Source organism: Macadamia integrifolia, chromosome 1 (assembly GCF_013358625.1).
Source record: "Macadamia integrifolia cultivar HAES 741 chromosome 1, SCU_Mint_v3, whole genome shotgun sequence".
NCBI classification, from domain to species: Eukaryota; Viridiplantae; Streptophyta; class Magnoliopsida; order Proteales; family Proteaceae; genus Macadamia; species Macadamia integrifolia.
This window is the reverse complement of record NC_056557.1, coordinates 15855290-15879567: the sequence shown is the minus strand read 5'-3', so window position 1 is coordinate 15879567 and position 24278 is coordinate 15855290. Positions and strand designations below refer to the sequence as shown.

General features: G+C 37.8%; 1 protein-coding gene across 10 annotated transcripts in view; it reads left to right on the top strand.

Annotated features, from left to right (window-relative positions):
- The first annotated feature begins 7965 nt into the window (after positions 1–7965).
- Positions 7966–24278, top strand: part of LOC122080742 (rab GTPase-activating protein 22-like) — a 108042-nt gene continuing 91729 nt past the window's right edge. For 5 of the 10 annotated variants that reach the window (XM_042647578.1, XM_042647597.1, XM_042647571.1 and 2 more), the window contains exons 1-4: positions 7966–8260; positions 8570–8737; positions 10001–10099; positions 15096–15199. In XM_042647578.1, coding sequence (XP_042503512.1) covers positions 8594–8737; positions 10001–10099; positions 15096–15199 — 347 coding nt within the window. In that variant the 5' untranslated portion in view covers positions 7966–8260; positions 8570–8593. Of the gene's footprint in view, positions 8261–8569; positions 8738–10000; positions 10100–15095; positions 15200–16065; positions 17640–24278 lie in introns of those variants that run through there. The other 5 variants (XM_042647583.1, XM_042647591.1, XM_042647631.1 and 2 more) reach the window with 5 other exon arrangements.

The window sequence follows — 24278 nt, the reverse complement described above, 5'->3', positions numbered from 1 at the left end:
GCCTGCAGGGGTAAAGGTATTGGATAACCCATTGTGGTATGTTCAATGTGCCTTTCTGGAATGCCACTCTCGCGATACGATATGATTGTTACCGGAGCAGGGAACTTGCCAGGCATGGCCGATCATTGGTACCAGTGCCATGACAGCCAAGATGGGGTTATTAGGGGTTTGCTGGGTGACCCATGGACTCATACGGGGACCGATAGGCTTCTATTCACGGCTAGGATTTGTATCCCTGCGTAGTCGATGGCAGTTCTGAGACGAGGGATATAGCCTAATGTGCCGTAGTAGCATCTACCAGACTTAGTTGTATTGTTAAGTGGATAATAAAATAAATGAATTGCATCACGAGCATCATGGACTATGTGTTTAATTTCTGTTATTATGCATCATAAATTATTACTGCGATTGTTTGCTTAGATGTGCTTGACCCCACCCCTCACTGAGCGAGTTGGAAAGCTCGGCCCACATATACACACTTTTTAGATGATAATGCAAGTACGATTATGCCCATGGCTGGTAATTCTCTATCCTCCGGACCCGAGTACTGAGTGAGAGGCTAGTGGATGCCGGATGCAGAGGAGCATAGCCAGGACTGTGCTTGTGACTTCTATGTATACGCGGCACCATGAGGTGTTCAGCGTATTTTTGATTATGTTGATATAGGTCTGTGGATAATATGTTTTAAACTTGATTTATGTAAGTCTTGAAGGATTGTAACAGAATAACTCGATTATTGATATTATGTTTATCATTAGAGAATTTCCCCATTTTATTGATGATTCCGCTACTATACTCTGATTCTACTACTTTTGGTCGGTTTGTGATGTGGGATTGTGAAATATTAAAGTACTGCTATCAGAGATCCTGGAAGGTTTGTAAGATAGGTACATATCTTACTTACACCGCCGGCATTCCTAATAGTAAGTTGGGTCTACTGGAAGTGGGGTATGACAATATCAGCATGTTATATACTAAATAATTGATTCTAAGTACTCTCTGATGGTGTGGGAATGGCATGAATAAGGATAGTCGGAACAACCCCAGTTTGCAATAGGGCAAAAAAAAAAAAAAAAAACTTCCTTGCAAATCTCAAATTTTTATGAGAAAAAAAGAGAGCTCAAAACCTATACCATTGGATAGTGCTTGGAAAGATAATTCATATCGGACCATCGGATCTCCCGAAATTCAAAATAGGGCAGACCGTACCAATTTTTGCTCAAGGTTCTTCCTAGGCCCTCAAGATTCTTCCCGGGCCCACCATTTTCTCCCATATTTTTTCTTGCCAGTTTCAAAAGGCCCGTCAAAATTCATGCTGATGGGTCAAAAAATCTATAGCACCCCTTTTTTCCATTTTAAGAGTGTGAAAAGAATATGGGAGTGATCCCCCCACCCACCTACCTCATGATTGCCTGCCCATTCCCTTGTGAGAGAGCCAAACGTGGGGAAAAGTTCTCATTCCCCAATCATTAGCCCTCCTTTCCATTTTTAGTATATTCCTTCACCAATCATTAGCCCACCCTTTCCATTTTTAGCCTATTCCTTCATTCCAATCATGGCCAGTCTAGGAGAAAGGTCCTAGCCCGACGTCCAATCCAAGGCTGAAACTCTGCCCGATTGGGTCCGATTTTTCACTTGTACATGTTGAAGTTCTATCCAGAGATTCTCGAAAAATGTGCTTGATTTTTGAGATGTCATCGAAGGCCTAAATTCTCCAAAGAAGAGAAGCAAGCTGCTGAGATCATTCCCACCTGAGTAGGAAGCCTTCATCAAAATCACATGCGTATTAATAAGAGCCTAACCTGTTGACCCGAAACAAGGGTCAAGATTAGCTATAATTTCTCAATAGAGTAGGAATAATGTAGACTTTTTGTTTGATAAAGTATTTGTATAATTTTGTACATTAAATAATTAGTAATGTATATGGTATAGGATATATTGGGGAAATCCATATTTAAGCATCTAATAGGAAGACCGGTATAAACGGGTGCAGTGGGTACCTAACATCTTCCCAACTTCATAATCTAACTCTTACTCTAATCTTTGAACCAGACCGAGTCAATCTGGGTCCATTCCTATGGAACAGGCCCACAACACCAAGTCCTAGGCCCTAATCATAGGTGGCAACTCCAATTTTTATGATTCTAAATCTCGAAGTGGCTATTGTTTATTGAACCAACATTGAAATTAAATTACCCAAACCCCTTCAAAAAAAGAGGGGAATCAACCCAAACACAAAAATAAAAAGGGGGCCCATTATCCTTACAGGAAGCCGATCATATGGCTATGATTTAAGACCCGTTAGTTTAATCCTATGGCCAATAGTAAAAGCACCAAATGATTCATGATCTATGATCATGATCAAGCTGCCATTGCCGTGTCGCCAGGGTATGCCACACCGCTCGTATAAAGATTCTAAATGGGGTTTTCACGTCGCTCCAACTTTGAGAGGTCATAACTTGCAACCACAATGACATTTGGTCCATTCAAGTTACAAAATTTCAAAAAATTTGTCCTCTACCTATTGGAAGAAAAAAAATCAAAAGTTTGGTGAGAGGAAGACTACGATTTTTGAGAGGGAAGCTCCCCCTCTATTGATGACCATTGAATGGGCTTGAAGGCCTTATGTGAGTTGATCTTACTCCATTGATGGTGCTTTAGAAGTGTAGTTGGGTAGTATTGATGATACCATGATTCTAAACCAAGCCAAGAAGAGGAAAGGAGAGAAGAGAGATTGAGGGTTCGTTGATGCTTTGAAAAGCAAAAAGACAAGGGAAGAGAACATATGAGCACTGAGCTTGTCAGTGAACACTTGAAGTACCAAGTTCACCTTGAGAGGTTAAGTTGGAGATTCCAGTGGTTAGTGGAGGATCCCAGATCATCCCAAGCAATCGGTTGTGAGAATCCCTAACCCTAGTTATTTGATTTATATGTTGTTAGTTACATTGAATGCATGCTAGTTGTAATTATGGATGTATGCATTCTAGGTAGGGCTTGATTGTAGGGAATTGATTACAAACCCCAAATTATTAGGTGCTTAGTGAATGTTAAGAATCAGAAGTGGGTGCTCCTTGCAATGGGTGCTACAAATTGTATTGGCGCTACGTGTGCTATCTGCTACGGTTTGAGAAAACTAGGTGTAGGTGCTCCCAACTGTAGTTACAGTTAAAAGTAGTGTATTGAATAGGTTCGAAGCCTTTACATGCACTACTTCGTGGGTGTAGGCATATTGTTGAACCTTGTAAAATCCTTATGTTGTGGGACTGTCCATTGTCTGCATTGTATATCGTTAACGTGCGTGAATATGGAATGGGTGTGCACACTTGGAAGTGCCTATGAGAGGCTGAATGTGCATACGACTGTGTGGGAATAAGGATAGGTACTCCATGGTTTGCCAAGTCAGCTTTCGAGATATTTTTAAAGGATTACAATTAGACTCACTGATTCCCCCCTCTCAGTGACTGTCGGGTTACAACACCTAGGGATTAGCTGGGGGACCGAGGTTTGTTCCAGGACCGAATCTCTCTTGCCTGCAACTAGGTTGTATTGCCAAGGCCCAAGGTTATATATATATATATAATATATATTTTACTTTCCACCCAAGTAAGCCTTAGGCTTAGGGCGGTGGAGGGAACATAAAAGGGTCTGAGGCATCCGAATTATCCTTTTTACACATGTTCTCATCATACATAGCAAGGAGAAGAAGAAAGCAAGAAGAAGGAGAAGAAGGAGAAGAAGAAAAGAGAAGGAAAGAAGAGAGGGAGAAGAAATTAGGAAAGAATTTCAAATCTTGCAGGCGACGGTTGGATAATCCCTTCCCTAGGTAAGAATTTCACCTAATCTAACAGTGGAATTATAAGATTAACACTAGGGCAGTAGTTGAGTTTAGTGAACCTGGCCGAATTAGGGGTTTCATTAATTTTTTGGGAATACCTACTTGTTTTGTAGAATAAATCCCAATATTCTGAAATCCTAACCTAAAGAATGGAAGTCTCTTGCTAATCTTCATCATAAATGTAATTAAAGTAAATTATTTTCACTATGTTGCAAGGATTTTGGAAATCATGGGTTACTTGTGTAGAAATTGAAGTTGTGTTAGTAAATTTCTGAAATTTTGCAGAATTAAAGGAATTCCCATTTAAAGAGTAGTAATTAGACTCAAAAACCTAGATTAGTAGACTCAAATATATGACTTGGCCTCAAAGAACAAAGGAAAAGCTCCAATTAGTAAGCAGAGAGTGGTAGGAGCTTGGTAGAATCGAAATTCAGCAAATTTGGGGCAACCGGTGGGAGACCATAGATCGGCCGGTTGGCTCTAGTGTCTCCAGCCGGTTGGGCCCTAACAGACCAGGAATGGGCAAGGCTGTGATGAGTATGAACCATGTGGATTGTATAGGTGATTTCTAACTTGCTCAATAATGGTTGAGCTATGTGAGGGAATGCTCTATGACCCAAAAAGGAAAAGAAATGCCTTAGCACATACGGAGTTGTGAAATGTCAGTATTGCCCCTATTTATGCTTGGAAACTTTATCCAAGTACACTCATGCATTTAGGGCAATACATGCATATCTAGTTAATGGGTATGGCCAAATGTCTGTGAGTCAATTCTCATCAATTAAAAATGAGTTCCATGACTATGTGAATTACATGGAATGGCTTACACAGACCTAAGAAGAAAGGAGTGACATATTAGTTTGGCTAGTTGGAAGGAATACTGACTTGAGTTTAGTGTACTCTTTATCAACTGAGTATGGTTTCTAGTATGGGAATTCAGCTGAAATAAGGAAAGTAGAATTATTCAATGATTATTAAACATAAAAATTAAACTTAATGTGAATTGGTTATATCAATAGGAACCTAAATAACCTAGCGAGGATACACGGTGATGGGAATTCAACGGAAACAATTGTGATTTGGGTAACAAGGTTAGTGGGTGTTTGAGTTCTTTTACGGAGTGTTTCTTTTATATTTTTATTCCTGCATGCTCATGTGTAATGATGTATTTTCTATATATATTTATATATACAAATTTCACATGTGGCATGGTTTACCGATATTGCTGTGACCGTGGTTTTGTGGATGCGTAGTTATATAGATGATAATGATTGTAATATCTACAGTCCAAGGCACGGTATGGCCGATGTGTGGGATTCTGGTATCGTGGGCTCAGAGGTTACAATGATGGCCATCGATATATGATTGGATGTTTTGGATTGCTATGGATGCATGTAGAATGCATATGGTTAGGATTCACAGACCCTAGTGCTACACCCCTTGCCAGTAGGGGGTTAGGTACTAGCTAATCCTAGAGGGCGATATGTTATTGAGAGTATGATGTATTGTACTCAGAGATGGATACAGCATGGGTGATCGATTGTGTAGGATTCCTGGACCATGGCTGTCCACAACATGGGTGACCGAGGTCTAGGATTTTAGGACCATGGCTGTCTATTTGGGGTTACCTTTGGAGGTTTGCGGGCTGACCGATTGTGTAGGGCTCTGGGACATGCAGACTTTCGCTTCCAGTGAGCTTATATCTCTGGAAGCTGATGTACTGGGGAGTAGATGCCACCTCATTGCGTAGCACCTATACCAGATAATGGACCTAGTAATGGAGGGAAGTAATAAATAAATGGATTCATATGCATTATATCTTTATGTGCTTTGCATTACATCTTTTGTTGTGTATGCATGCATGCACACCCCTCATTGGGCTTGTGAAGCTCACCCCCGTTGATTACTATTTTTAGATGGTGGAACCAGTGCTAAGGTAGGATTGGACTTTGGTAGCGGTTGTGAAACTCTAGTCTGCAAGACACCAGGAGGCTGATGGACATCACTTCAGTTATTTCAGTTATTACTTTTGATGTAAATGTTGATGAAATATGTAAGATGTAAATATTACACTTGTGGATTGTCAACAACTGAATATTGTATATTTGTAACACTCTAGAACATCACCAGTGATATTTATATGACTTTATTAGCGTACTCTGATTGTAGTTGTGATCTTGGTGGCATTTTTGAAATTAAGGTACTGCATCTGTGATCCTGGGTATAGTAGGTTGACTGGGTAGGGAATCCAGTGGCACATACCTTGGCCTAATTTGAGGCAAGGTGTAACACATTTGATTTGTATGTGTTTGCTTGCCCCCACCCCTCATTGAGCTTGGTGAATCTCTCACCCCATTATTGTTTCCAATTTTGTTTAGATAGTGACATCAGTGAGCATCCGAATACTTGCACAGAGACCTTTGGGGTTGCCTATGACAATTGGTGGGTTCCAAAAGCCGAGATGGAGCACGATCCTAACTGCGGATGCGATGATTATACCTCTATAGCACCCAGGCTACTGAGCGACCTCAGTTGTTATTTTGATTATTTTATGTATATATGAGTTTTGGAGAAATGTAATATATTGATAAGTACTGTTTTGGAAACACTTTTATATGTATGTGAAGCAGTAACATGTAGTGGAACACCAGTTTACTTTTCATTTCGTACTATTTAAAATTATTAGTAGTGATCTTGGGGCAATTATAAATTAGCCTACAGCTTTGGGATCCTAGTAGATTAGGCTAACTGGAAACGATAAGGTATTCAGCCGCATGGCTCAGCCTAATGGAGGCTGAGTGTGACAGTTCTTTCAATAGTCTAATTATGTTTTTGTTTAATTCCAATCTGATTCCCTTAGAAGATTGCCGTAGATTCTTTAGTATTGTTCTAATCGCATGTTACTTCATTTGGATTCACGGAAATCAAGTCTCAAAATCAAAGGTAAGGCCAAACCCATTATGTGTCATCTCAAACATCAATCGTTGGGTATCAGACCTCAAATCATTTTTTTGATGTAAGTTTCAGTAATTCACATGATCCAATCTCCTGTCCACAGAAGCAAAGTGGTCAATTTGAATCTTCTTAGGCTCGATTACCTGATTTTGGTTTGCTTTAGTTTTTCTAATAGTGGTGATAATATTGTAGGCTGGGCATGGGGAATTTTTTTTAAAGGAAAATATCATTGTAATTAATGGCAATTACATGATGAATGGAAGTTGTACTAAAGCAAGTTCAAGAAGCTTGCTCTACGGTTTGAAGTGTGCAAAGGAAGAACAACATGATCTGACTGAGATCTGGAGTGACTTAACAAATGTATAATTTTATTGGCTAATGTCAACATAAGAAAATGGCTATGGAATAATTTTATTGGCTAATGTCAACATAGGAAAATGGCTATGGAGTTCAATTCCGCTATTCCTTGAAATCTACAACAATCTCTTTTTGACTAAATTCTGTCTCAAACATATTAACAATGTGATTTCTTTTGTTCAACGTTTGACTTATATGGCCATGCACAATAGAACTAAGTTTTTTGGATATCAGAAGAATTGATGATGTAATTACTTTAGCAAGTAATGATTTTTATTTTCACTAAAAAAAAAAAAACCAATCTTAGTCCATTCTATATCTAATTGGGTTAGTTCATACCCCTCACAAGGGCTTTGGGTGTCCTCCTTTTGGGATGAATTCATCCTGATTGTAAATTTAGTTTTTCCATTCAAGGGGATGTTTGCACGAAAAAAAAGAAGAAGCTCAGAAGTGTCCCTAGTCCCATGCCAAATAAAAATGCTACTCCGATACCAAAAAAGAAAACCTAGCCATTTTTTGTAGAACGGCTACGTTTAGTAGTCATTCAGTTTAACAAACGATGTTTTATATTCAAAACAGAATTTTCAATTTATGTGTCAAAATGCCGTTTAAAAAAAAAAAAAAAAAAAAAAAAAGGTGTTTAGTGAACCTGATTCAGAAATGATTACCCTAATTGTTCACATTTTTTCTTCGGGTATTTGAAACGATGATGGAACAAGGTTTGGTTGTTGTATCATTTTGCATTTCTAACGTTTTTTTTCTTTCTTTTTCTCTTCTCCTTACAAAAAAAATTTGAAAAACACCAAGTTAATACCGAACACCTTTTGCCGTTTCTTCAAATGTTTTTTTTTTTATGACTGCCAAACGCAGCCGAAGCCTCACCACCGGAGCAACAGGCACTACGTGCACGGGGTATATTTTATAATTAAACCCCTTAATATCACTTTTATTACGACCATCCTACCAAATTTTGAAAATAAAATAAAGAAAAATAAGAGAAAAAAAAAAATAGTGCCGGCGGGAGAAAACAATCCCTGTTAATGGCGACGGGCTCTTGGAACTCTCCCTCGAAGTCAGAGATCTCTTGATCTCATTGTCTTAGCCACTTTTCAGGTACTTCGTTTTTCCATTTTTTTTTTTTCTAAATCTAAAACTAATATATATATATATATATATTTTTTCACTGAGGAGATTTCCCCCCTGCTGGTTCGATCTTTTGTAGATCTCAAATCGAATCAGAATCTTTGGTTCTTGGCTTTAATTTCCTTCTTTTCTCATGAATTATCTCCATGCATAAGGTCCAGTCGGTTACCCTAAAATAGATGTGGCCTTCAAGATTCAAGCGTTTTAACTGGTAATCTTACTCTTTGGATTTAATGACTTTTTTTCTGAGACTAGGATGTGTTTGAATTGTTTCTTCAGGGAGAGAGATAGAGAGAGTGTCAGATGTCGTTTGACGGACAAGACAAGCAATGGATATGTGGGAAAGCCGGTGCGGTGAATCTACAACGTTTAAGTTCTATTGTTCGTGATATTCAGGAGCCTTGTCTGCATCAAGGGCCTTCACAGGTCAGTAAATGTGAAAACATAGTAAGGATTACCACATTGTACCTTTTTGTCTCCAACGAGATGCATATTATATCGATAATCTTTGTTGTTGAATAAGTAAATACATTTCCTTGATATGATTAGTGGGTTTTGCTGTGTTTCTCACTATTGTAGGTAATTTGGTTGAAGGGATTTAATATTGGTAGATAAAGAAAATTCTGAACTTGATTCTATAGAATTTACGATTGCAGCAATCACTGTGAACGTGGTATATATAAGAAGTGTTATGAATCAGGTTTAATTTATAAGCATTATCCTCCATTTTAGAATAGCTCAATTTATAAGAGTATAACTGTGTGCAGTAAAGCTTAGATCAAGATATTTGTATCAGATACAACTCAGCAGTGAAGTGTGATTCAACATGTCTCTGATGCTGTTGTATGTTTACTGCATGAAGCAGTGGTAAACTTTTGTGGCCAGATCGAGTGCTGCAGTAGAGTTAAGAGCTACGGTTCATAGGGTTTGTGAACTTTTGTGGGAGGAATAGTTGATTCAAGAGTTGGGCTGTGAGATGGATAAACTTATGAGACTATACTGTGAGTAGCTGTGAGTATGAGCTTACAGCACACAATCCAATTCAATATGACCGTACCCAACTTAATGTAGTTGATCGTCACTTTATCAAGGAGAAACTTCAATCCAGATGCCTTGGTATACCATTTTTGAGAACTGGAGAACAAGTGACAGATATCTTGAAAAAGAACTTGTCTTCACACATTTTAATGTTTTGTTAGACAAGCTGGGCATTTGTAAGATCTATGCCCTAGCTTGAGGGGGAGGTTAGAATAACATGTAAAGGTATTCTGGCAAGGATTATGTTATGTGTACAACAGAATAGGAATTAGTATTATGAATGGGGGTATTCCTGTACTTTCCATTCTTTTTATGATAATAATAAAAAAAGGGGGAGATGCAGTCGTGGACTGCCACCTGTCTTCTTTTTCCCACCGTTGTGCTATTTTCTCCATCTCAGCTCTTCTATTCTTCTTCTTCTTCTTCAATGCTGCTGCTACTGCGCTGACCTTCTGAAAACTTGGTTTTGTTCTACGCAACAGAACTGTTACTTATATGATTTAATTTATTTTATGTCTACCTTTGTAATTAACTTGAGTTCTGAACGCTAGATTGCTTTGCTCTGGATGCATAATACTATGTTACTTCATGTTGCTTATTTTTTATCTTCCTTTGGGGCTTGGGTGCATCAGGAATTATATTTTCCTCTACATTTTGTTTCAAATTGTGCAGGGAAGCAAAATGCTCAAGCCAGAAAAATGGCGAGCAACCTTTGATAGTGATGGAAAGGTTTTGAACTTTCAAAAAGCATTGAAGTTGATTGTATTAGGTGTAAGTCCTTGAACTGCTATTCTATTTATTGCCAATTATAGGTTATTTATGATAGTGCAGTATTCAACAAACAGTAACAAATCTCATGTACATTTAATTTCCTTTTGATTAACTCTGTTGCTTCATCCTAGTTTGTTCTTTTGACTAGATCCAACTATTTCTTTTCACAAGTCATTGTCACCCATTTACATATCAATATTCCTTTTTCAACCTCAAGTATCATATTGAGCTTATAGTTTGCATATCTTCTATGCTTGAGTCATTGAGTAGGTTTTTGTAATAGTCCCTTGTGCAATGATTGATTTTAGGAAATTTATTCTGCACCACGAATTTGATGAACGAAACCATTAATGCAGTAGCTTCCGTGGACCTAATGGGAAGTGCAGACCAAGAACCAGGTCCAAGTAGTTCCGGTCCAGTAGGATATTTAGGGGATTATTATTTATTTGGGTTCTTGTAATCTTTATTTACACGCAAAGTAAAATACAAGGTTGTCAAGGTGCCGCCGCCTAGGCTTCCAGGTGGCTCAGCCTGGACTGGTGCCTTGGTCGTGTAGGCGTCTTGATTTTTTACCATTGTCTGTCACCTTATGCCTTGACAACTAAGGTAGAATACACAGTTAAGTTCTATCTCTATTTAGAATGTAATTAGGAGTTCTATCTATATATATTCACATGTAACAAACGATGGAGAATATAGAATATAATATTGAATTTGGGTTTTGTTTGAGTGCACCTGTGTGGCCTGGGCAGCCTGTTGGCTATGGGTTTCCTCCCCTCTTTTCCTGGTATGATTCCTATATTCTATTCCTCTTCAGTTCTTCTTAGTCTTCCTTCTCCTATTCTTTTCCTGTTCTTCACTTCTTCCTTCCTGTTCTTCTTTATTTCCTATTCCTGTTCTGTGCTGGGCGGTACTTGCATGTTGCAGCCCTATATGTTGACTTCGATCTCCCTTATTCTTTCTTCGCAATACTTTTGGGTGGGAGTACCTCTGGTATAGGCAACCTAAGCTTAGAGTTTTGTCCACCGAAACTTAACCTGCTAAGAGTTATAACTCAGAACTCGGGGTTGGTTTCTTCTTTACTGAAAACTTGGATTGCAGGGCTAAATGTTATTGCATTCCTTTTGGCATATGGATCTGTTATTGATCGCTTTAATAAGGCTGGCAGTTGCAAATCAACCCTAGGAATCTTAGGTCAATCCATGGTTGAATGAGAGAGATATCTCTCTTGGAGTGATTCCCAGTTACCGCTGGTGTGGTTGTTGTTTCGTGGGTGAAGAAGAAGCTACCTGTTAAAATTACAAAATAGCCCTCATCCCATAATATTGGTTCTATTTGGTCCCAGGTTTTAACTTCCATAAATACCCTTCCCTTAAGTACTTATTCTCTTTCAAGTCCTGAATTTGTTTTCCTCTTCAGAAAGAACCTATACTGTTCATAATATTTACCAAATTGCTATTACATCCCTATAATTTGGTTTCTTATTCTCTAGCCCGTCTAGAGAACCAACTTCCCTGGCCATCTGTATCATTCTCTCCTGAGTAGCCCTATACTGGGCTCTGCTCTCTACCTTTGCCCTCCTCATTTGTGCAGTCTTTGCTGCTGTTTCTGCATCATCCAAGTCAGGGTGCTCACTGTCATAATCCTTCTCCCTTAACTCAGACATCGTTTGAAAAGTCAAACCAAGTCTCAATAGTGTAGGTTCTAATCAAAGAGCAGTCCCCAAACAGGATAGGCCAGCAGCAGAGCTGATCAGAAACAAAGAGGGAAAACAGATCTGGGAATCAAGAGTACAAACAACAACAACAACAACCATAACCTTATCCCAACTTAATGGGGTCGGCTACATGCATACAATATGTATCAAAGTAAAAAAAAACAGAATGAAAGAAGTGCACACGCAACTAAAAAGAGATAAAAGAAATAAGTTATAGCGGTAAAAAAGAGCAGCATCCCAAGAACATCCCCTAAAAGGGTTGGCTATGCGGGTCTTTGCCCTCCACAGCGGTTTATTTGCAGTTATACTAGAATCCAACCCTACCATTTGCATATCTTTCCTTACCACTTCGTTTGATAGTCATTTAAGGTCTGCCCCTACCTCTGCTTGAACTCTCTATATGAATCTGGTTGCTTTACCTGACTGAGGCATCCATAGGTCTCCGTTGAAAATGGCCATACCACCTCAATCGGCTCTGGGAGTCAAGAGTATTGGTTCCAAACTAAGGTTTCTGTGATCAGAATGTAATCAACTGTAAAGGGAAGCTCAGATGCTGAAATAGGGTTAGAACAGATCATAAAACATGAACAATCATCATAGAAATCAGAAACAAGCCAAACCTATCTGTCGATCTCAGAAAATAGAAGAGATAGGTCAAAATATCCAGCTGGTACATTTTTATAGTCTGTCGTTATAAGCCTGTGGTTGATTTTTAGTGGTTCATTAGGTTGACAGCTGACACTTATTATTATTCACCATAACTCGTCAATCTTTTTGCATGGATCCTTGTGCTTGTCCTTGCTTGGGATCTCCATGTAGTCGACCCCATTAAGTTGGATAAGGTTTTGGATGTTGTTGTTGTTGTGTTGTACCAACCACTGGTTTTATGGGGTCCAAAGAATCCAAATTGGGGTTGAACCACCTTCAAATGGGGCCTAACACTCGACCAAAAGATGGGGATAGTCATGTGGTTGAAAGCCCTTGAATCAGGGATGGATTGCGGAACAAGAAAGAGAGTTTCAGAACTGGAAAATGAAAGTATTGTGGATTAGTAATGTGGTTTACCTGGGATGAACCGAGATGAAATTTGATACCTTGGAGTGCTTAAAAACAGTAAGAGAAGAGATGATAAAATAGAAGAGGACCTCTCGGGCTTAACACCGCAGAGAGTCAGCCAGATCACATACAAGCTCCACAGTCTTGATCAGACACAAGACCTATTCTCAGCAGAGAAGACAACAGCAGCAGCCATTAATGTAGTTTGTCAAATTCGTGGGAGGCTTGAACCCTTCTATGCTTTATTTATAATATGTGATGGAGGGAGGGAATTACATAATAGAAAGTTCCATAAAAGGAAACCTCAATCAGACTCCTAAAGCAGTAGTTACTAAAAGCAGGAAATAGAAACTACTTGAAAAAGGAAACTAAGGACTTATGTTACTTCTCCTCTAAGAACAACTAAATCACTTAAATTGAATGAAAAATTGAACCAAACCCATAAATAAACCAAACATAAAATAAAGCCCCATGGCCCCCATCTCAACAAAATCGTGGGTTGCTTGGGTAGCCCAAAGCACCCTAGCCGACAGCCCCCTTCTGCCTCTTAGTGTATGTCTTCTGTGCTGCGTCACATGCTTCATCAAAATCCTCCTTGGCTGCCCTCTTCTCCTTCCTCGTGCTAACATAGCTTTCTTTATCTCAGTTGACACACTAGGGCAGCCCAACACATTCTTGTCACCACCGTCAAGATGCACTTCAGTCTAGTGGCCCTGCCTCCCCTAATTTTCTTATGATAATTTACACTCAGATATCGTCTTGTCAGCTGAGAGGGATCAATGCCCCTGCCTCCACTAGATTTTGTGCAACACTAGTTGGTAAACTCTCTCAACAAAAAACACAACGATTATTAATATGTACTCATCAGATATTTCTCCTAAACAACAACTAAAGCTTATTCTAAATCACACCCCCCCCCCCCCCCCAAAAAAAAAAAATTATGTTATGTTTGCCTATTGATTTTTTTTTTAGAACTGTTTTAACAATTCTATTTAATTGATCAACAAAAATTAATTAAAGAACATCACATTACTAATCTATTTTGGCCGAAAGCATATTTCCAGTAATTTCATTAATTATCTAGATTTTGCAAACTAATACAAAAGATTTTTCATATTTATTTTCATTTGTTTAAAGCATTTCAGAAATTATTTTATTAAATAAAAGAAAAAAACAGTGAAAAAATCCCAACACTATCACGCCGTAGATTGGCCAATGGTATCTAACATATATTAATTTGAACACCCACCATCACATATTACCCCTATTTTTTTTTCCCATAAATATGTTGTAGGAAAATGTATTAAAAAAAAAACATTTTAACAACCTAAAAAAATTCGACTTTGTGAAGTTGTAGATCGGGCCATTCTATCTAACATATAAAAACTTGAAAGAATTCTACCATATTTACTACTACATTGTATAAAAAAAAAATTGAGTTTAGGGAAAATGTGTATTTACCTTGAAGCTCCAAGAAGTACTCTCTATGGTGATATTGGTAAATAAAGCAAGAAAACAAGAAAAGATTGCAGAAAATTGGCAAAAAATGAATATTTTTGGCCAAATGAAGTGCTTGTATGTTAAACCCTTGTAACCAGAGGCTTTCGGTTGAAACTTTCAAAATAGGACAGGTTTCAATCGAGATTGGGTATTTTTATAGGAACAAAGTTTTCTGGGTGGGACATTGGGGCCACTTCCAGACACAGGGGACATGGAATGACCCCTGTGCCCCTCCTGGGGGCGGCGCCCTTATGTTTGGGGAGGCCCCTATGCCCCACTCGAAAACACTTGCCCATTTTTATATAAGGATGGTTGGACCATTTCGGTCAAATCATGCGAAACCATTGATTTCTTTGAAATTTTGTTGAAATGGCTCTAGGTACAGATCCAATTCAACCCTCCATCTTGTCTCGGGCTGGGTTGATACCACAAAATTTCGGTCGAAACTTAAGATCTTGAACCATGGTCACATCAACTATGCTTGTAATCAAAGCATAACATAACTGTCTAATCAAATGATTGATAGTACTAAATGATTTCTCGGTCAAAGAATATTCAATTTAGACTTAGAGTTATCAGCTTATCATATTTAGTTCTGTAAATATTTTATCTATGATGAGATTTGTGTAGATTTCCATGTCAGAAGTGACCCGTTTTACCAGAGGTACATCCAGAAATTATGTTCTGGCTTCTTTTTGAGTGGTTTGCTCCTTTTTTTGTTAGGGTGTGGATCCGTCCATAAGGGCAGAAGTCTGGGAATTTCTTCTTGGTTGTTATGCACTGAGCACCACTGCAGAGTACAGAAGGCAATTGAGGATGGCTCGGAGGTTTGGGTCCCTTCACTTTGATTAATTTTCAAGTCTGCAACTAACTGATACTTCTTTTAGATATTCTATGTCTAAATGAAATTATATAACTCTAGTTTATATGAGTGCATTAGAGCACATCAATTACCTCCAATGGATATGTTTTTAGTCATTGTAACATCTTCCACCTTTTGTTTGTTATGGTGAACTTTCATAAGATGTTGTATCCATAGTTGTCACGGCGACAAGGCGAACCAAGGCGGTGGAGGGTTGTCTAAGCACTTAGGTGAGAAGGTGTCCGCCTTAAGGCGAACAAGGCGACCAAGTGTAATTTTTTATTTTTCCTATTTTCTAACATTACTTAGTAAGCTATATATATATATACCTTTATCATAAAAAATCAAGATTAAGCAACATCAAGTCATTAAAAATCAACATTTAGCCATATTAAATTATAAAAAATAAAGATTAAGTCATATTAAGTTATAAAAAATCAAAATTTGGAGAAATGCTCTTGTTCTATAATAAGTTTGACTGGTCAAATGATTTTATTTTTACACGAGACTTTTTGTATTAGTTATAATATAAAACCAACTTTCCAACAAGTCTAAGATTACTTAAATCTGAATTGTAATGACAAAGTGATGCTCTGGTCAAACTTATTTTTAAGTGCACTAATGCTGTTAAAATCGCATGAATGAAAATAATTTTATGGATATCAGAACAAAAGATTATTTTACCGGATTTTTGTTTTTTTGCAATGTTTTAACATGATAGAATTTATAAAATTTTCATAATTGAGAAAAACCCCAGCATTTAAAAGTTGAAAATCGCCTCTATGACCATAATCCAGTTTTTGTTCTTGGACTGGGGGGTTGACTTTTTATCCTTTGGAATTTGGTTTTTAAACTATTTTTATTGGATTCAAATAGGGGGTAAGTAAATGAAATAAAAAAATATAAAAAACATTTACTTAAATGATATTTGGCATAAATAAGTGCCAAAACATAAGGCGGCATGCAATGCAACAAGGCAACTGTCGCCTAGGCCCCATGCAAACCTCGTGGACACCTAGTCGTTGCCTAGGTGATGCCTTGACAACTATGGCTGTATCTACTCAATTCAGTTTGGTGTAATTCTTTCTCCAAGTGCAGTATGAATACTTATTATTATTTTTTATTGATCTCAAGCAAGAAAGAACTTTTTGTTGATTAGTATTTTAAAGCACTATACATAGCTTACACAACAAGATGAAATAGGGGCAAATCAGGATACATTGTGTATATACAGTTTTCAACTATTGGTTCCACGAATGAGAGCCCAATTACTACCCAAAGGTGTTCATCTCTGGCTCTGCAAAAGCTGGAAGATATGAAATCTAATGGATCTACAACGAGAAAATGTACCCGCAATGGGATGGAACCTTTATTATCTTATTATAAGAAAGATTGCGCAATTCATTTTCTCTGTAACAACATATAGTAGAAGGTACTTGGATCAACTGAATTCTGTCTTCTTCTCCTCTATTGATAAGTTTTGTTGTCTGTCAAAAAGAGAAGTTAAGAAGATGAGGAAGAGTGGAAGACAATGGCATAATAAGAGAAGAGGAGAATGACCCTAGTCACCCTACTCTCCCTAAGCCTTTTTAAGATCATTCTGATATGAAGAGATGGAAATGCCCCCTGAGGGGTATAGTGATATACCTTATATCCCCTACAATGATACATGTAATTCTATTCTAAACATAGTTGTCACGGCAGCAAGGTAGCCTGAGGAAAAAAAAAAAAAAAAAAACGAAGGCGACACCAACAAGGCACCTAGGCAACACTTTGATAACTATGTGGCTACAGTTTTTTTGCAAAAAGAATATGTGAATCGCATTTGTCTGCAATTTCAACCATTTTAAACCAATCAAAGCAAAGTTTTGAAGGAAATTCCTGAGGATTGAATTCTGAACTCTTTTATGTGGGTTTCTCCTTTTGAGATCAACAAAAAATAACCTTCCTTTTGTTTTCCTTTGCTGTTAGGGTTCTCCCTTAGTCTTTTGGTTGTGCCTTTCCTCCTTTTGAGGATTTAGATTTGGTCCCCTTCTCCCCCCCCCCTCCCCTTTTTCCCTCTTTGTAAATTCTCTCTCCTGTTTGGTATTGAATTCATTTATTCATAAAAAAAAAAAAAAAAAAAAAAAGGAAGAAGAAAAAGAAAAAAAAAAGAAAGAAAGAAACAAAGAAACAAAGAAAACTAAATATACCCTTCACAAAGAAAATGTTGTCAGAAATAAATCTATTAAAATGCATAAATACTAACAAATGTTCTTGCATTTTCTCAGGTTTCAGTATTTATGGTCGATTTATGCAATAAAAGGGGAAATTGGGACAACTAAAAAAATCTAGGTGTTTTATGAAGATGTCTATGGTTGAATGGGGATTAGTATTGCAATGCCCCAGAAATTAGAAATCCAAGAGTATGTTTTCAGCCCAGTTTTTTTTTATTTTTTTAATTTATTTATTTATAAATTTTACACTATAGGATTAATTTTGCAAATTTTTGTGATTCTTTCTTTAATAGATGTGTAGGATTTAACTCTATTGGAATTTGGAAACTGAATATGGGATGACATATAGGTGAATAAGGAACTTAGAAAATTAAAGAGTCTTTAGTTCTTTATTTATATTTTAAAATGAAAGAGTGCTTCAATTCAATCATTGGCGGTAATCTTGTGTCTTGGAAGAGCAAGAAGTAGGCTTTTCTGGCGAGGTCTAGCGGAGAGTTTGAGTATCATGCCATGGCTTATGTCACTTGTGAGTTAGTGTGGGTGAAGCAACTGTTGATAGAGCTTGGGTTTGAGTACATTTCTCCTATGTAGTTATAGTGTGATAACCAAGTTGCAATTCCTATTGTGACGAATCTAGTGTTCCATGAGAGGACAAAACATATTGAGGTTGACTGCCACTTTGTTCGAGAAAAGTTACAACAAGGAGTTATTTCTACAAGTAATGTTTGAGCAGGAAACAAAAAATGATTCTTCTGAAAAAGAGTAAAATCCTAACAGTCCTTATGTTCCTCTTTTCCCCTTTCCTAACTGGTTGATAAAGAAAAAGAAGACTACTTCCATGGAAAAATTTTTAGAAACCTTTAAAAAGGTAGAAGTGAACATCCCTCTTTTGGATGCAATATCCCAGATCCCAGCTTATGCAAAGGTCCTAAAAGATTTGTCTACTCACAAATGCATCACTAGTGTGCCCAAAAAGGCGTTCTTGGCAGGTAACATTAGTTCCATAATTACTCAACCTATAGCAGCCAAGTATAAGGATCTAGGGAGCCCTACTATAGCTTGTGTCATAGGCAACACCTACATTGAGCATGCCTTACTTAACCTTGGTGCAAGTGTGAATCTTTTACCTTGCAGATGTATTCACTAAGTCTTTGGGGATTAGTAGAGTGGAGTATATTTGTAACAAGGTGGGCATAATTAACACCTATACTCTAGCTTGAGGGGGAGTTTTAGGAATTTATCGTGATTTGTGAGAAAGGAAGAGGTCGCAGACCTCTCCCTTGGGGTTTTCCTAATCCCATTAGGACTGATTAGTTAGAGTTAGTTTCCTATTCTAGTAGGACTTGCAATAGTGTTAGTCTATTTAATGAGCAAGGGAGTGGGGCCCCAATCTAATTGATTCAGACTTCCTTTTATCCAAATCGCAGATCTCTCTCTCTCTCTCTCTCTTTACACCCTGCAAAAGACTTGTCTACTTAGATCCATTCTCTGTCAAAGAGCAGAATTATTCTTCTCCTAGGCCAGCATTTGGGCAATAGACCATTCCAAACTGCAGAAGAGAAGGGGCAGTCTGAAAATAGGTGATCCACATCTTCAGAGGAATTTTGGCATAGGTAGCACTGGGGAGGGACTAGGATCTGTTGGTGGATAAAGAAAGACTACGTTGGGAGGCAGTGGGTGAAAACTCTCGAGACAGTTAAGCTGTGGCGAGGGATGTGGTTCTTGTACTAGACCAAGTTGTGTTAGTCGGTTAGTTCTTAATACAATCATGAGCCCTGATGAGGTCCTAGGAAATAACCACAAATGCATGCCATGTCATAGTATGAAAGAAGAATCGAACGTAGTCCTCCATAGCTGCCAAAGAGACTGAGTCATCTACATACTGAAGGTAACCTATCCGAGGGTATGTATCACCACCATAGTATGAAGAAGAAGAACCCGCCATTGAGCTACTGTCAACTGATGGTTCCGGCAACATGTACAGGTTGGTTGGGAATGAGAATAAACTGTCCACAAATCCAACACCATGTGACTGGGTCTGGGAGCCATAGTCAATAGACTCACTACTAGGAATGGATGCACCAGATATATGCCCTATCCCAATAAATTGACCATAAGGTCTATGATACTTCGACCAAGTGCTCTCTTCAGTAAATGACGGGGCACGCCATTTCCCACTCCCTTTACACTCACTGTGAGGATGATTATCTCCTCCACTCAAACTCATTCCACCAATAGAAGTTGATAGACTATCAACGTCCATACAATCTCGCTGCCTATCTTCACCAAATCGGCGACAAGGCCCTCTAGTGTAACCTGAACTCCTCCCTCCACCTGATGGACTTGCATCGTGATTAGGATCTTGTGTGGCATAGTCAAACTGACTCTCCCCAGTGAATCGCATCGGCTCTAGCTCTGGCTCTGGCTCTGGCTCTGGCTCTGGCTCTGGCTTTGGCTTTGGCTTGGTCTGACCATACTGCTCTCAGTGCATGTAGCCACATCTTTAGCTATAGCCTTGGCAATATGATCAGGCACTTCAGTGCATGTAGCCACATCTGAGCAGTTTCCAACCGAATGTTGCTTAAGTCTTGTGGCCCCACCACCCATAAACTTCTTATGACAATAGTTGCACTCTGTTTTCTTCTTTTCGCCATCAATTGGCACACCGTGTTTCCATGCAATCTCTCCACTATCACGACTCCTATCACGTCTCCCACTTCCTCTTCCTCTTCTCCCGCCTTCCTCGTCACCTCCTCTAGCCATTTTATATCACCCTAATGCTGTGATGCATAGAAAAAAGAATGTCATTATTAACTTACAAGTATATGGTAGCTGCTTATATTTTTTTCTTACATAAAATTATTTTTTAATCAATTTAAAAAAAATATTTTAATGACATAATACAACAAAATCAAATATGGTATAACATAACAAGCATCATGTATGCTTCAAAACACTTTAATATTAATCTCATATTTTAATTTTATTTTTAAAATCAAAACAAAATACTTTTCCCTATTTTTAAAATTATTTTTCAATTATTAATCTATTTTTCATATTTTTCAAAAATTAAAATAAATAATTACCGGCTGGAAAAAAATTTCACTCTGATGGAGTCGTAGAACAACCATTGGTGACTAACATATATATAGTTGACATCCATCAAAGCAATAATTATCATAAAAAGTAACAATTTATGGTAATGGAAAATGAATTTTTAAACCAAAGAAATAAAAAAATATTTATGTACCAAAAAAAAATTTCAATTCCGTGAGGTCATAGATCGGCCTCTATTGACTAACATATAAAAAATCTAGAAGCATCCAACATGTATTTATGTACTATTTAAAAAAAAAAGAAAAAAAAAATAAAGATTTTGGAGAAAGAACTTTACCTTTCATAAGCTTTGAATGTGTAGATCTTGTTGTAGGAAAGATTTGGAAGTTAAAATGTGTGATGATGTGGCTAATTAAAGGCCAATAGGAGTGATTTGTGTAAATAATTGCAGCTAGAACCGAGATTTCACCAAAATGGTCGAGACAGGCGAGACAGAGTCACCAAGACCTTGTATTTATATGCCTTGCTTTGTAGCATTTCGGTATCTCGCCGAAACGATACCGAAATCTCGGTCGAGATACCAAAATATCGACCGAGTTGGTGTACAACCAGTAATTTTTTCTAGCAGGTTTCGTTTCGACAGAAAAAAAAAAAAATTCCAAAATTACCGAGATCTCGCCCTCGGAGAGATTTAGAACCATGGCTCCACATAATCGCTGTATAGAAATCTCTCAAATTAGTTATATATTTTTTCAGAGAAAGTAAAGATTATTTGTGTTAATGAGATCCAAGAAAATGACCTGTATACACAGGATGCTGTGCACTTGCCAATAATCCACAAACTGGACCCTCCGCAGATGAAAAAGGAATGCTCTCCCAACTTTACAAAAATATGCACTGCCAGACCCCTCTACCATCTACAAAATCAGTCCAATTATACCAAATACTGCAAGTGCTATTTTGGTGCCACAGAACACCATGAGGATTGAAGACAACATTTTCACCACCCCTTCCCACCTTCTCTTCTGTTTCTCCCTTGGCTTCAAAAGTGCAGACATTTGTTGCACTCCACACTCTTGAGCAAACTGCTAAAGATATCATTGCCATATGGTTTGAGGCCTCCTCTCAAGTGGTCCTTCCTCCCATTCCACCAGCATTGATGACATTGGAGCCAAAAAAGGCAGATGCCCACAACTTTGGCAACTGAGAAGAAAAAAACCACCTTAAAGCAGCATCCAAACTGCATCCTAGGAAAAGGTGCTGGGCATTCTCCACTTCACCAAGAAACTTGCATTTTACGTCTCATTCACCAACCCTTAATATCTTCTTTTAGACTGCTGCCCATGTAATGAAGGCTATCTGAGGAGGTATGTTTCGTTGCAAACTATTTTATAGGGAAATCAGGTCTACCACCAGCAACACTTTGAAGAATGATTTTCCTGAGAAACCCCGAGTCCAACTATCATCCCATACCTTCACATGCTCCCTTTCTTAGTTTCAGTAGACTCCAAAACTTTCATAGTCTGACCACCTTCTCCACTTCCCAATCATTCAAATTCCTCCTTAAGTTTGGAAACATATCCTCTTTTCCACACACTCCATATGTCTTCTATGCGTTTTTGATTTTATGGCATCACATATAGATTCAGAAACAACTCCTCCAAAGAACAACCCCCACGCCACTGATCATGCCAAAACTCCTCGTCACCCACCAAGAAACATATTTATTCAATTGTTGTGATTTTGCAACATCAGCCCCATTCCTCTCTCTTCCCTGTTGATGTATACATTGATAAGGCCCTTTCCTAACAGTTCGAGCTTTTAGGTGAAACGGTAGCAAACATGGTTTTAGAGAAGGGAAGTCGAACACTTGGCCTCCTGGGAAGTGCTTCGGAAGAGTTTTCCTGACGTTTCTTCTCCCTTAGTGCCGCATAAAGGAAATGTCTCGTGAGCTCCATGTGCAAGGACCATGAGATCTTGGCCTACACGTGCGGGGGAGTGTTGATATATATATATATATATATATTGATGCTGCCCTTCCCGAACTATTCGAGCTTTTAGGTGAAACAGTAGTGAAAACTTCCAATTCCCTTCAAACATCCAATATTTAGCTCTAGTGATTTGCTTCGGTAATCCTTATTCCTCAATCACATTGATTTCCCTCTAATAATTCCTTACTCATAATCCTCACCAGCCTCACCCCCAACTGTCCATTATGCTTTGTCAAGCACACCCTTAACCCTTTCCCATTTTACTTAGTGTGGTCTCTATTGATTGTTCTTCCATGCCACTCCCTTTAGAGCTTCTCTATTCTTTATGCCAACTGACACTAGGTGGAGAACAATGAAAAGGAGTAAACAGTAAAATTTGATAATACACTCTTTATGATTGTGATTCCCCCCCTCTTATTGATAAATATTTCACTTTCCATGTAGATGGCCTGCCATGGTTTAAAGTATCTCCGATACCGATATGATACCCTTTGATACGTATCTTAAATTTAGCCGACCGATTCGGCGACCGATACTTTAATCTTTGATCTTTGGCATATCTTAGCATATCTTCGATATGATACGATACCGTCCGATACGTATCTTAAATTTAGCCGACCGATAGGCCTTGATTTATATTTGGGCCCCAAACGTTGAACCAAATGCACCATTGGTACTGACTCCATCTTACAACCGATTCCTCTGGATTTCCTAACACAGAACCTTCCACCATGCCCTCTAGTACTCTCTCCAAATCATAGTTGTCAAGGGGTCGCCTAAACCACCTGGACGCCTAGGCGTCAGTCGCCTTGTTGTACTGCATATCGCCTTGGGTTTTGTCTTTTATTTATGCCAAATATCATTTAAGTAAATATTTTTTATATTTATTATTTCATTTACTTTTTTATATTTGTTATTTCATTTACTTTTTTATATTTGTTATTTCATTTGCTTAAGCTATTATTCATAAATAAACAAATACTCCCTATTTGAATCTAATAAAAAATTCCAAAAGGATAAAAAGTCAACCCCCCAGTCCAAGAACAAAAACTGGATTTTGGTTATAGGGGTGATTTTCAACTTTTAAATGCTAGGGTTTTTCTCAATTATGAAAATTTTATAAATTCTATCATGTTAAAGCATTGCTAAAAACCAAAAGGCCAGTAAAATAATCTTTTATTTTGAAATCTATAAAATTATTTTCATTCAGGTGATTTTAACAACATTTGTGCACTTGAAAATAAGTTTGACCGGAGCATAACTTTGTTGTTACAACTTAGATTTAAGTAATCTTAGACTTGTTGGAAAACTGGTTTTATGTTATAACTAAGACAAAAGTCTTATGTAAAAATAAAATCATTTGACCAGTCAAAATTATTATAAAACGAGAGCATTTCTCTAAATGTTGATTTTTTATAACTTAATATGACTTAATGTTAATTTTTTTATGATTTAATATGGCTAAATTTTTATTTTTAATGACTTGATGTTGCTTAATCTTGATTTTTTATGATACAAGATCTATATAGCTTACTAAATAATGTTAGAAAATAGGGAAAATAAAAATAACACTTGGTTGCCTTGTTCGCCTTAAGACGGGCGCCTTCTCGCCTAAGCGTTTAGACAACCCTCCACCGCCTTGGTTCGCCTTGGTGCCGTGACAACTATGCTCCCAATGATCCTATTCAAACCTTTACTCAACTTAGCCTTGTACCAACTAAATAGGTCCGACTACATGGACATAGTTTAAAAACTTGTATTCTAGTCAGATTGAAATTAG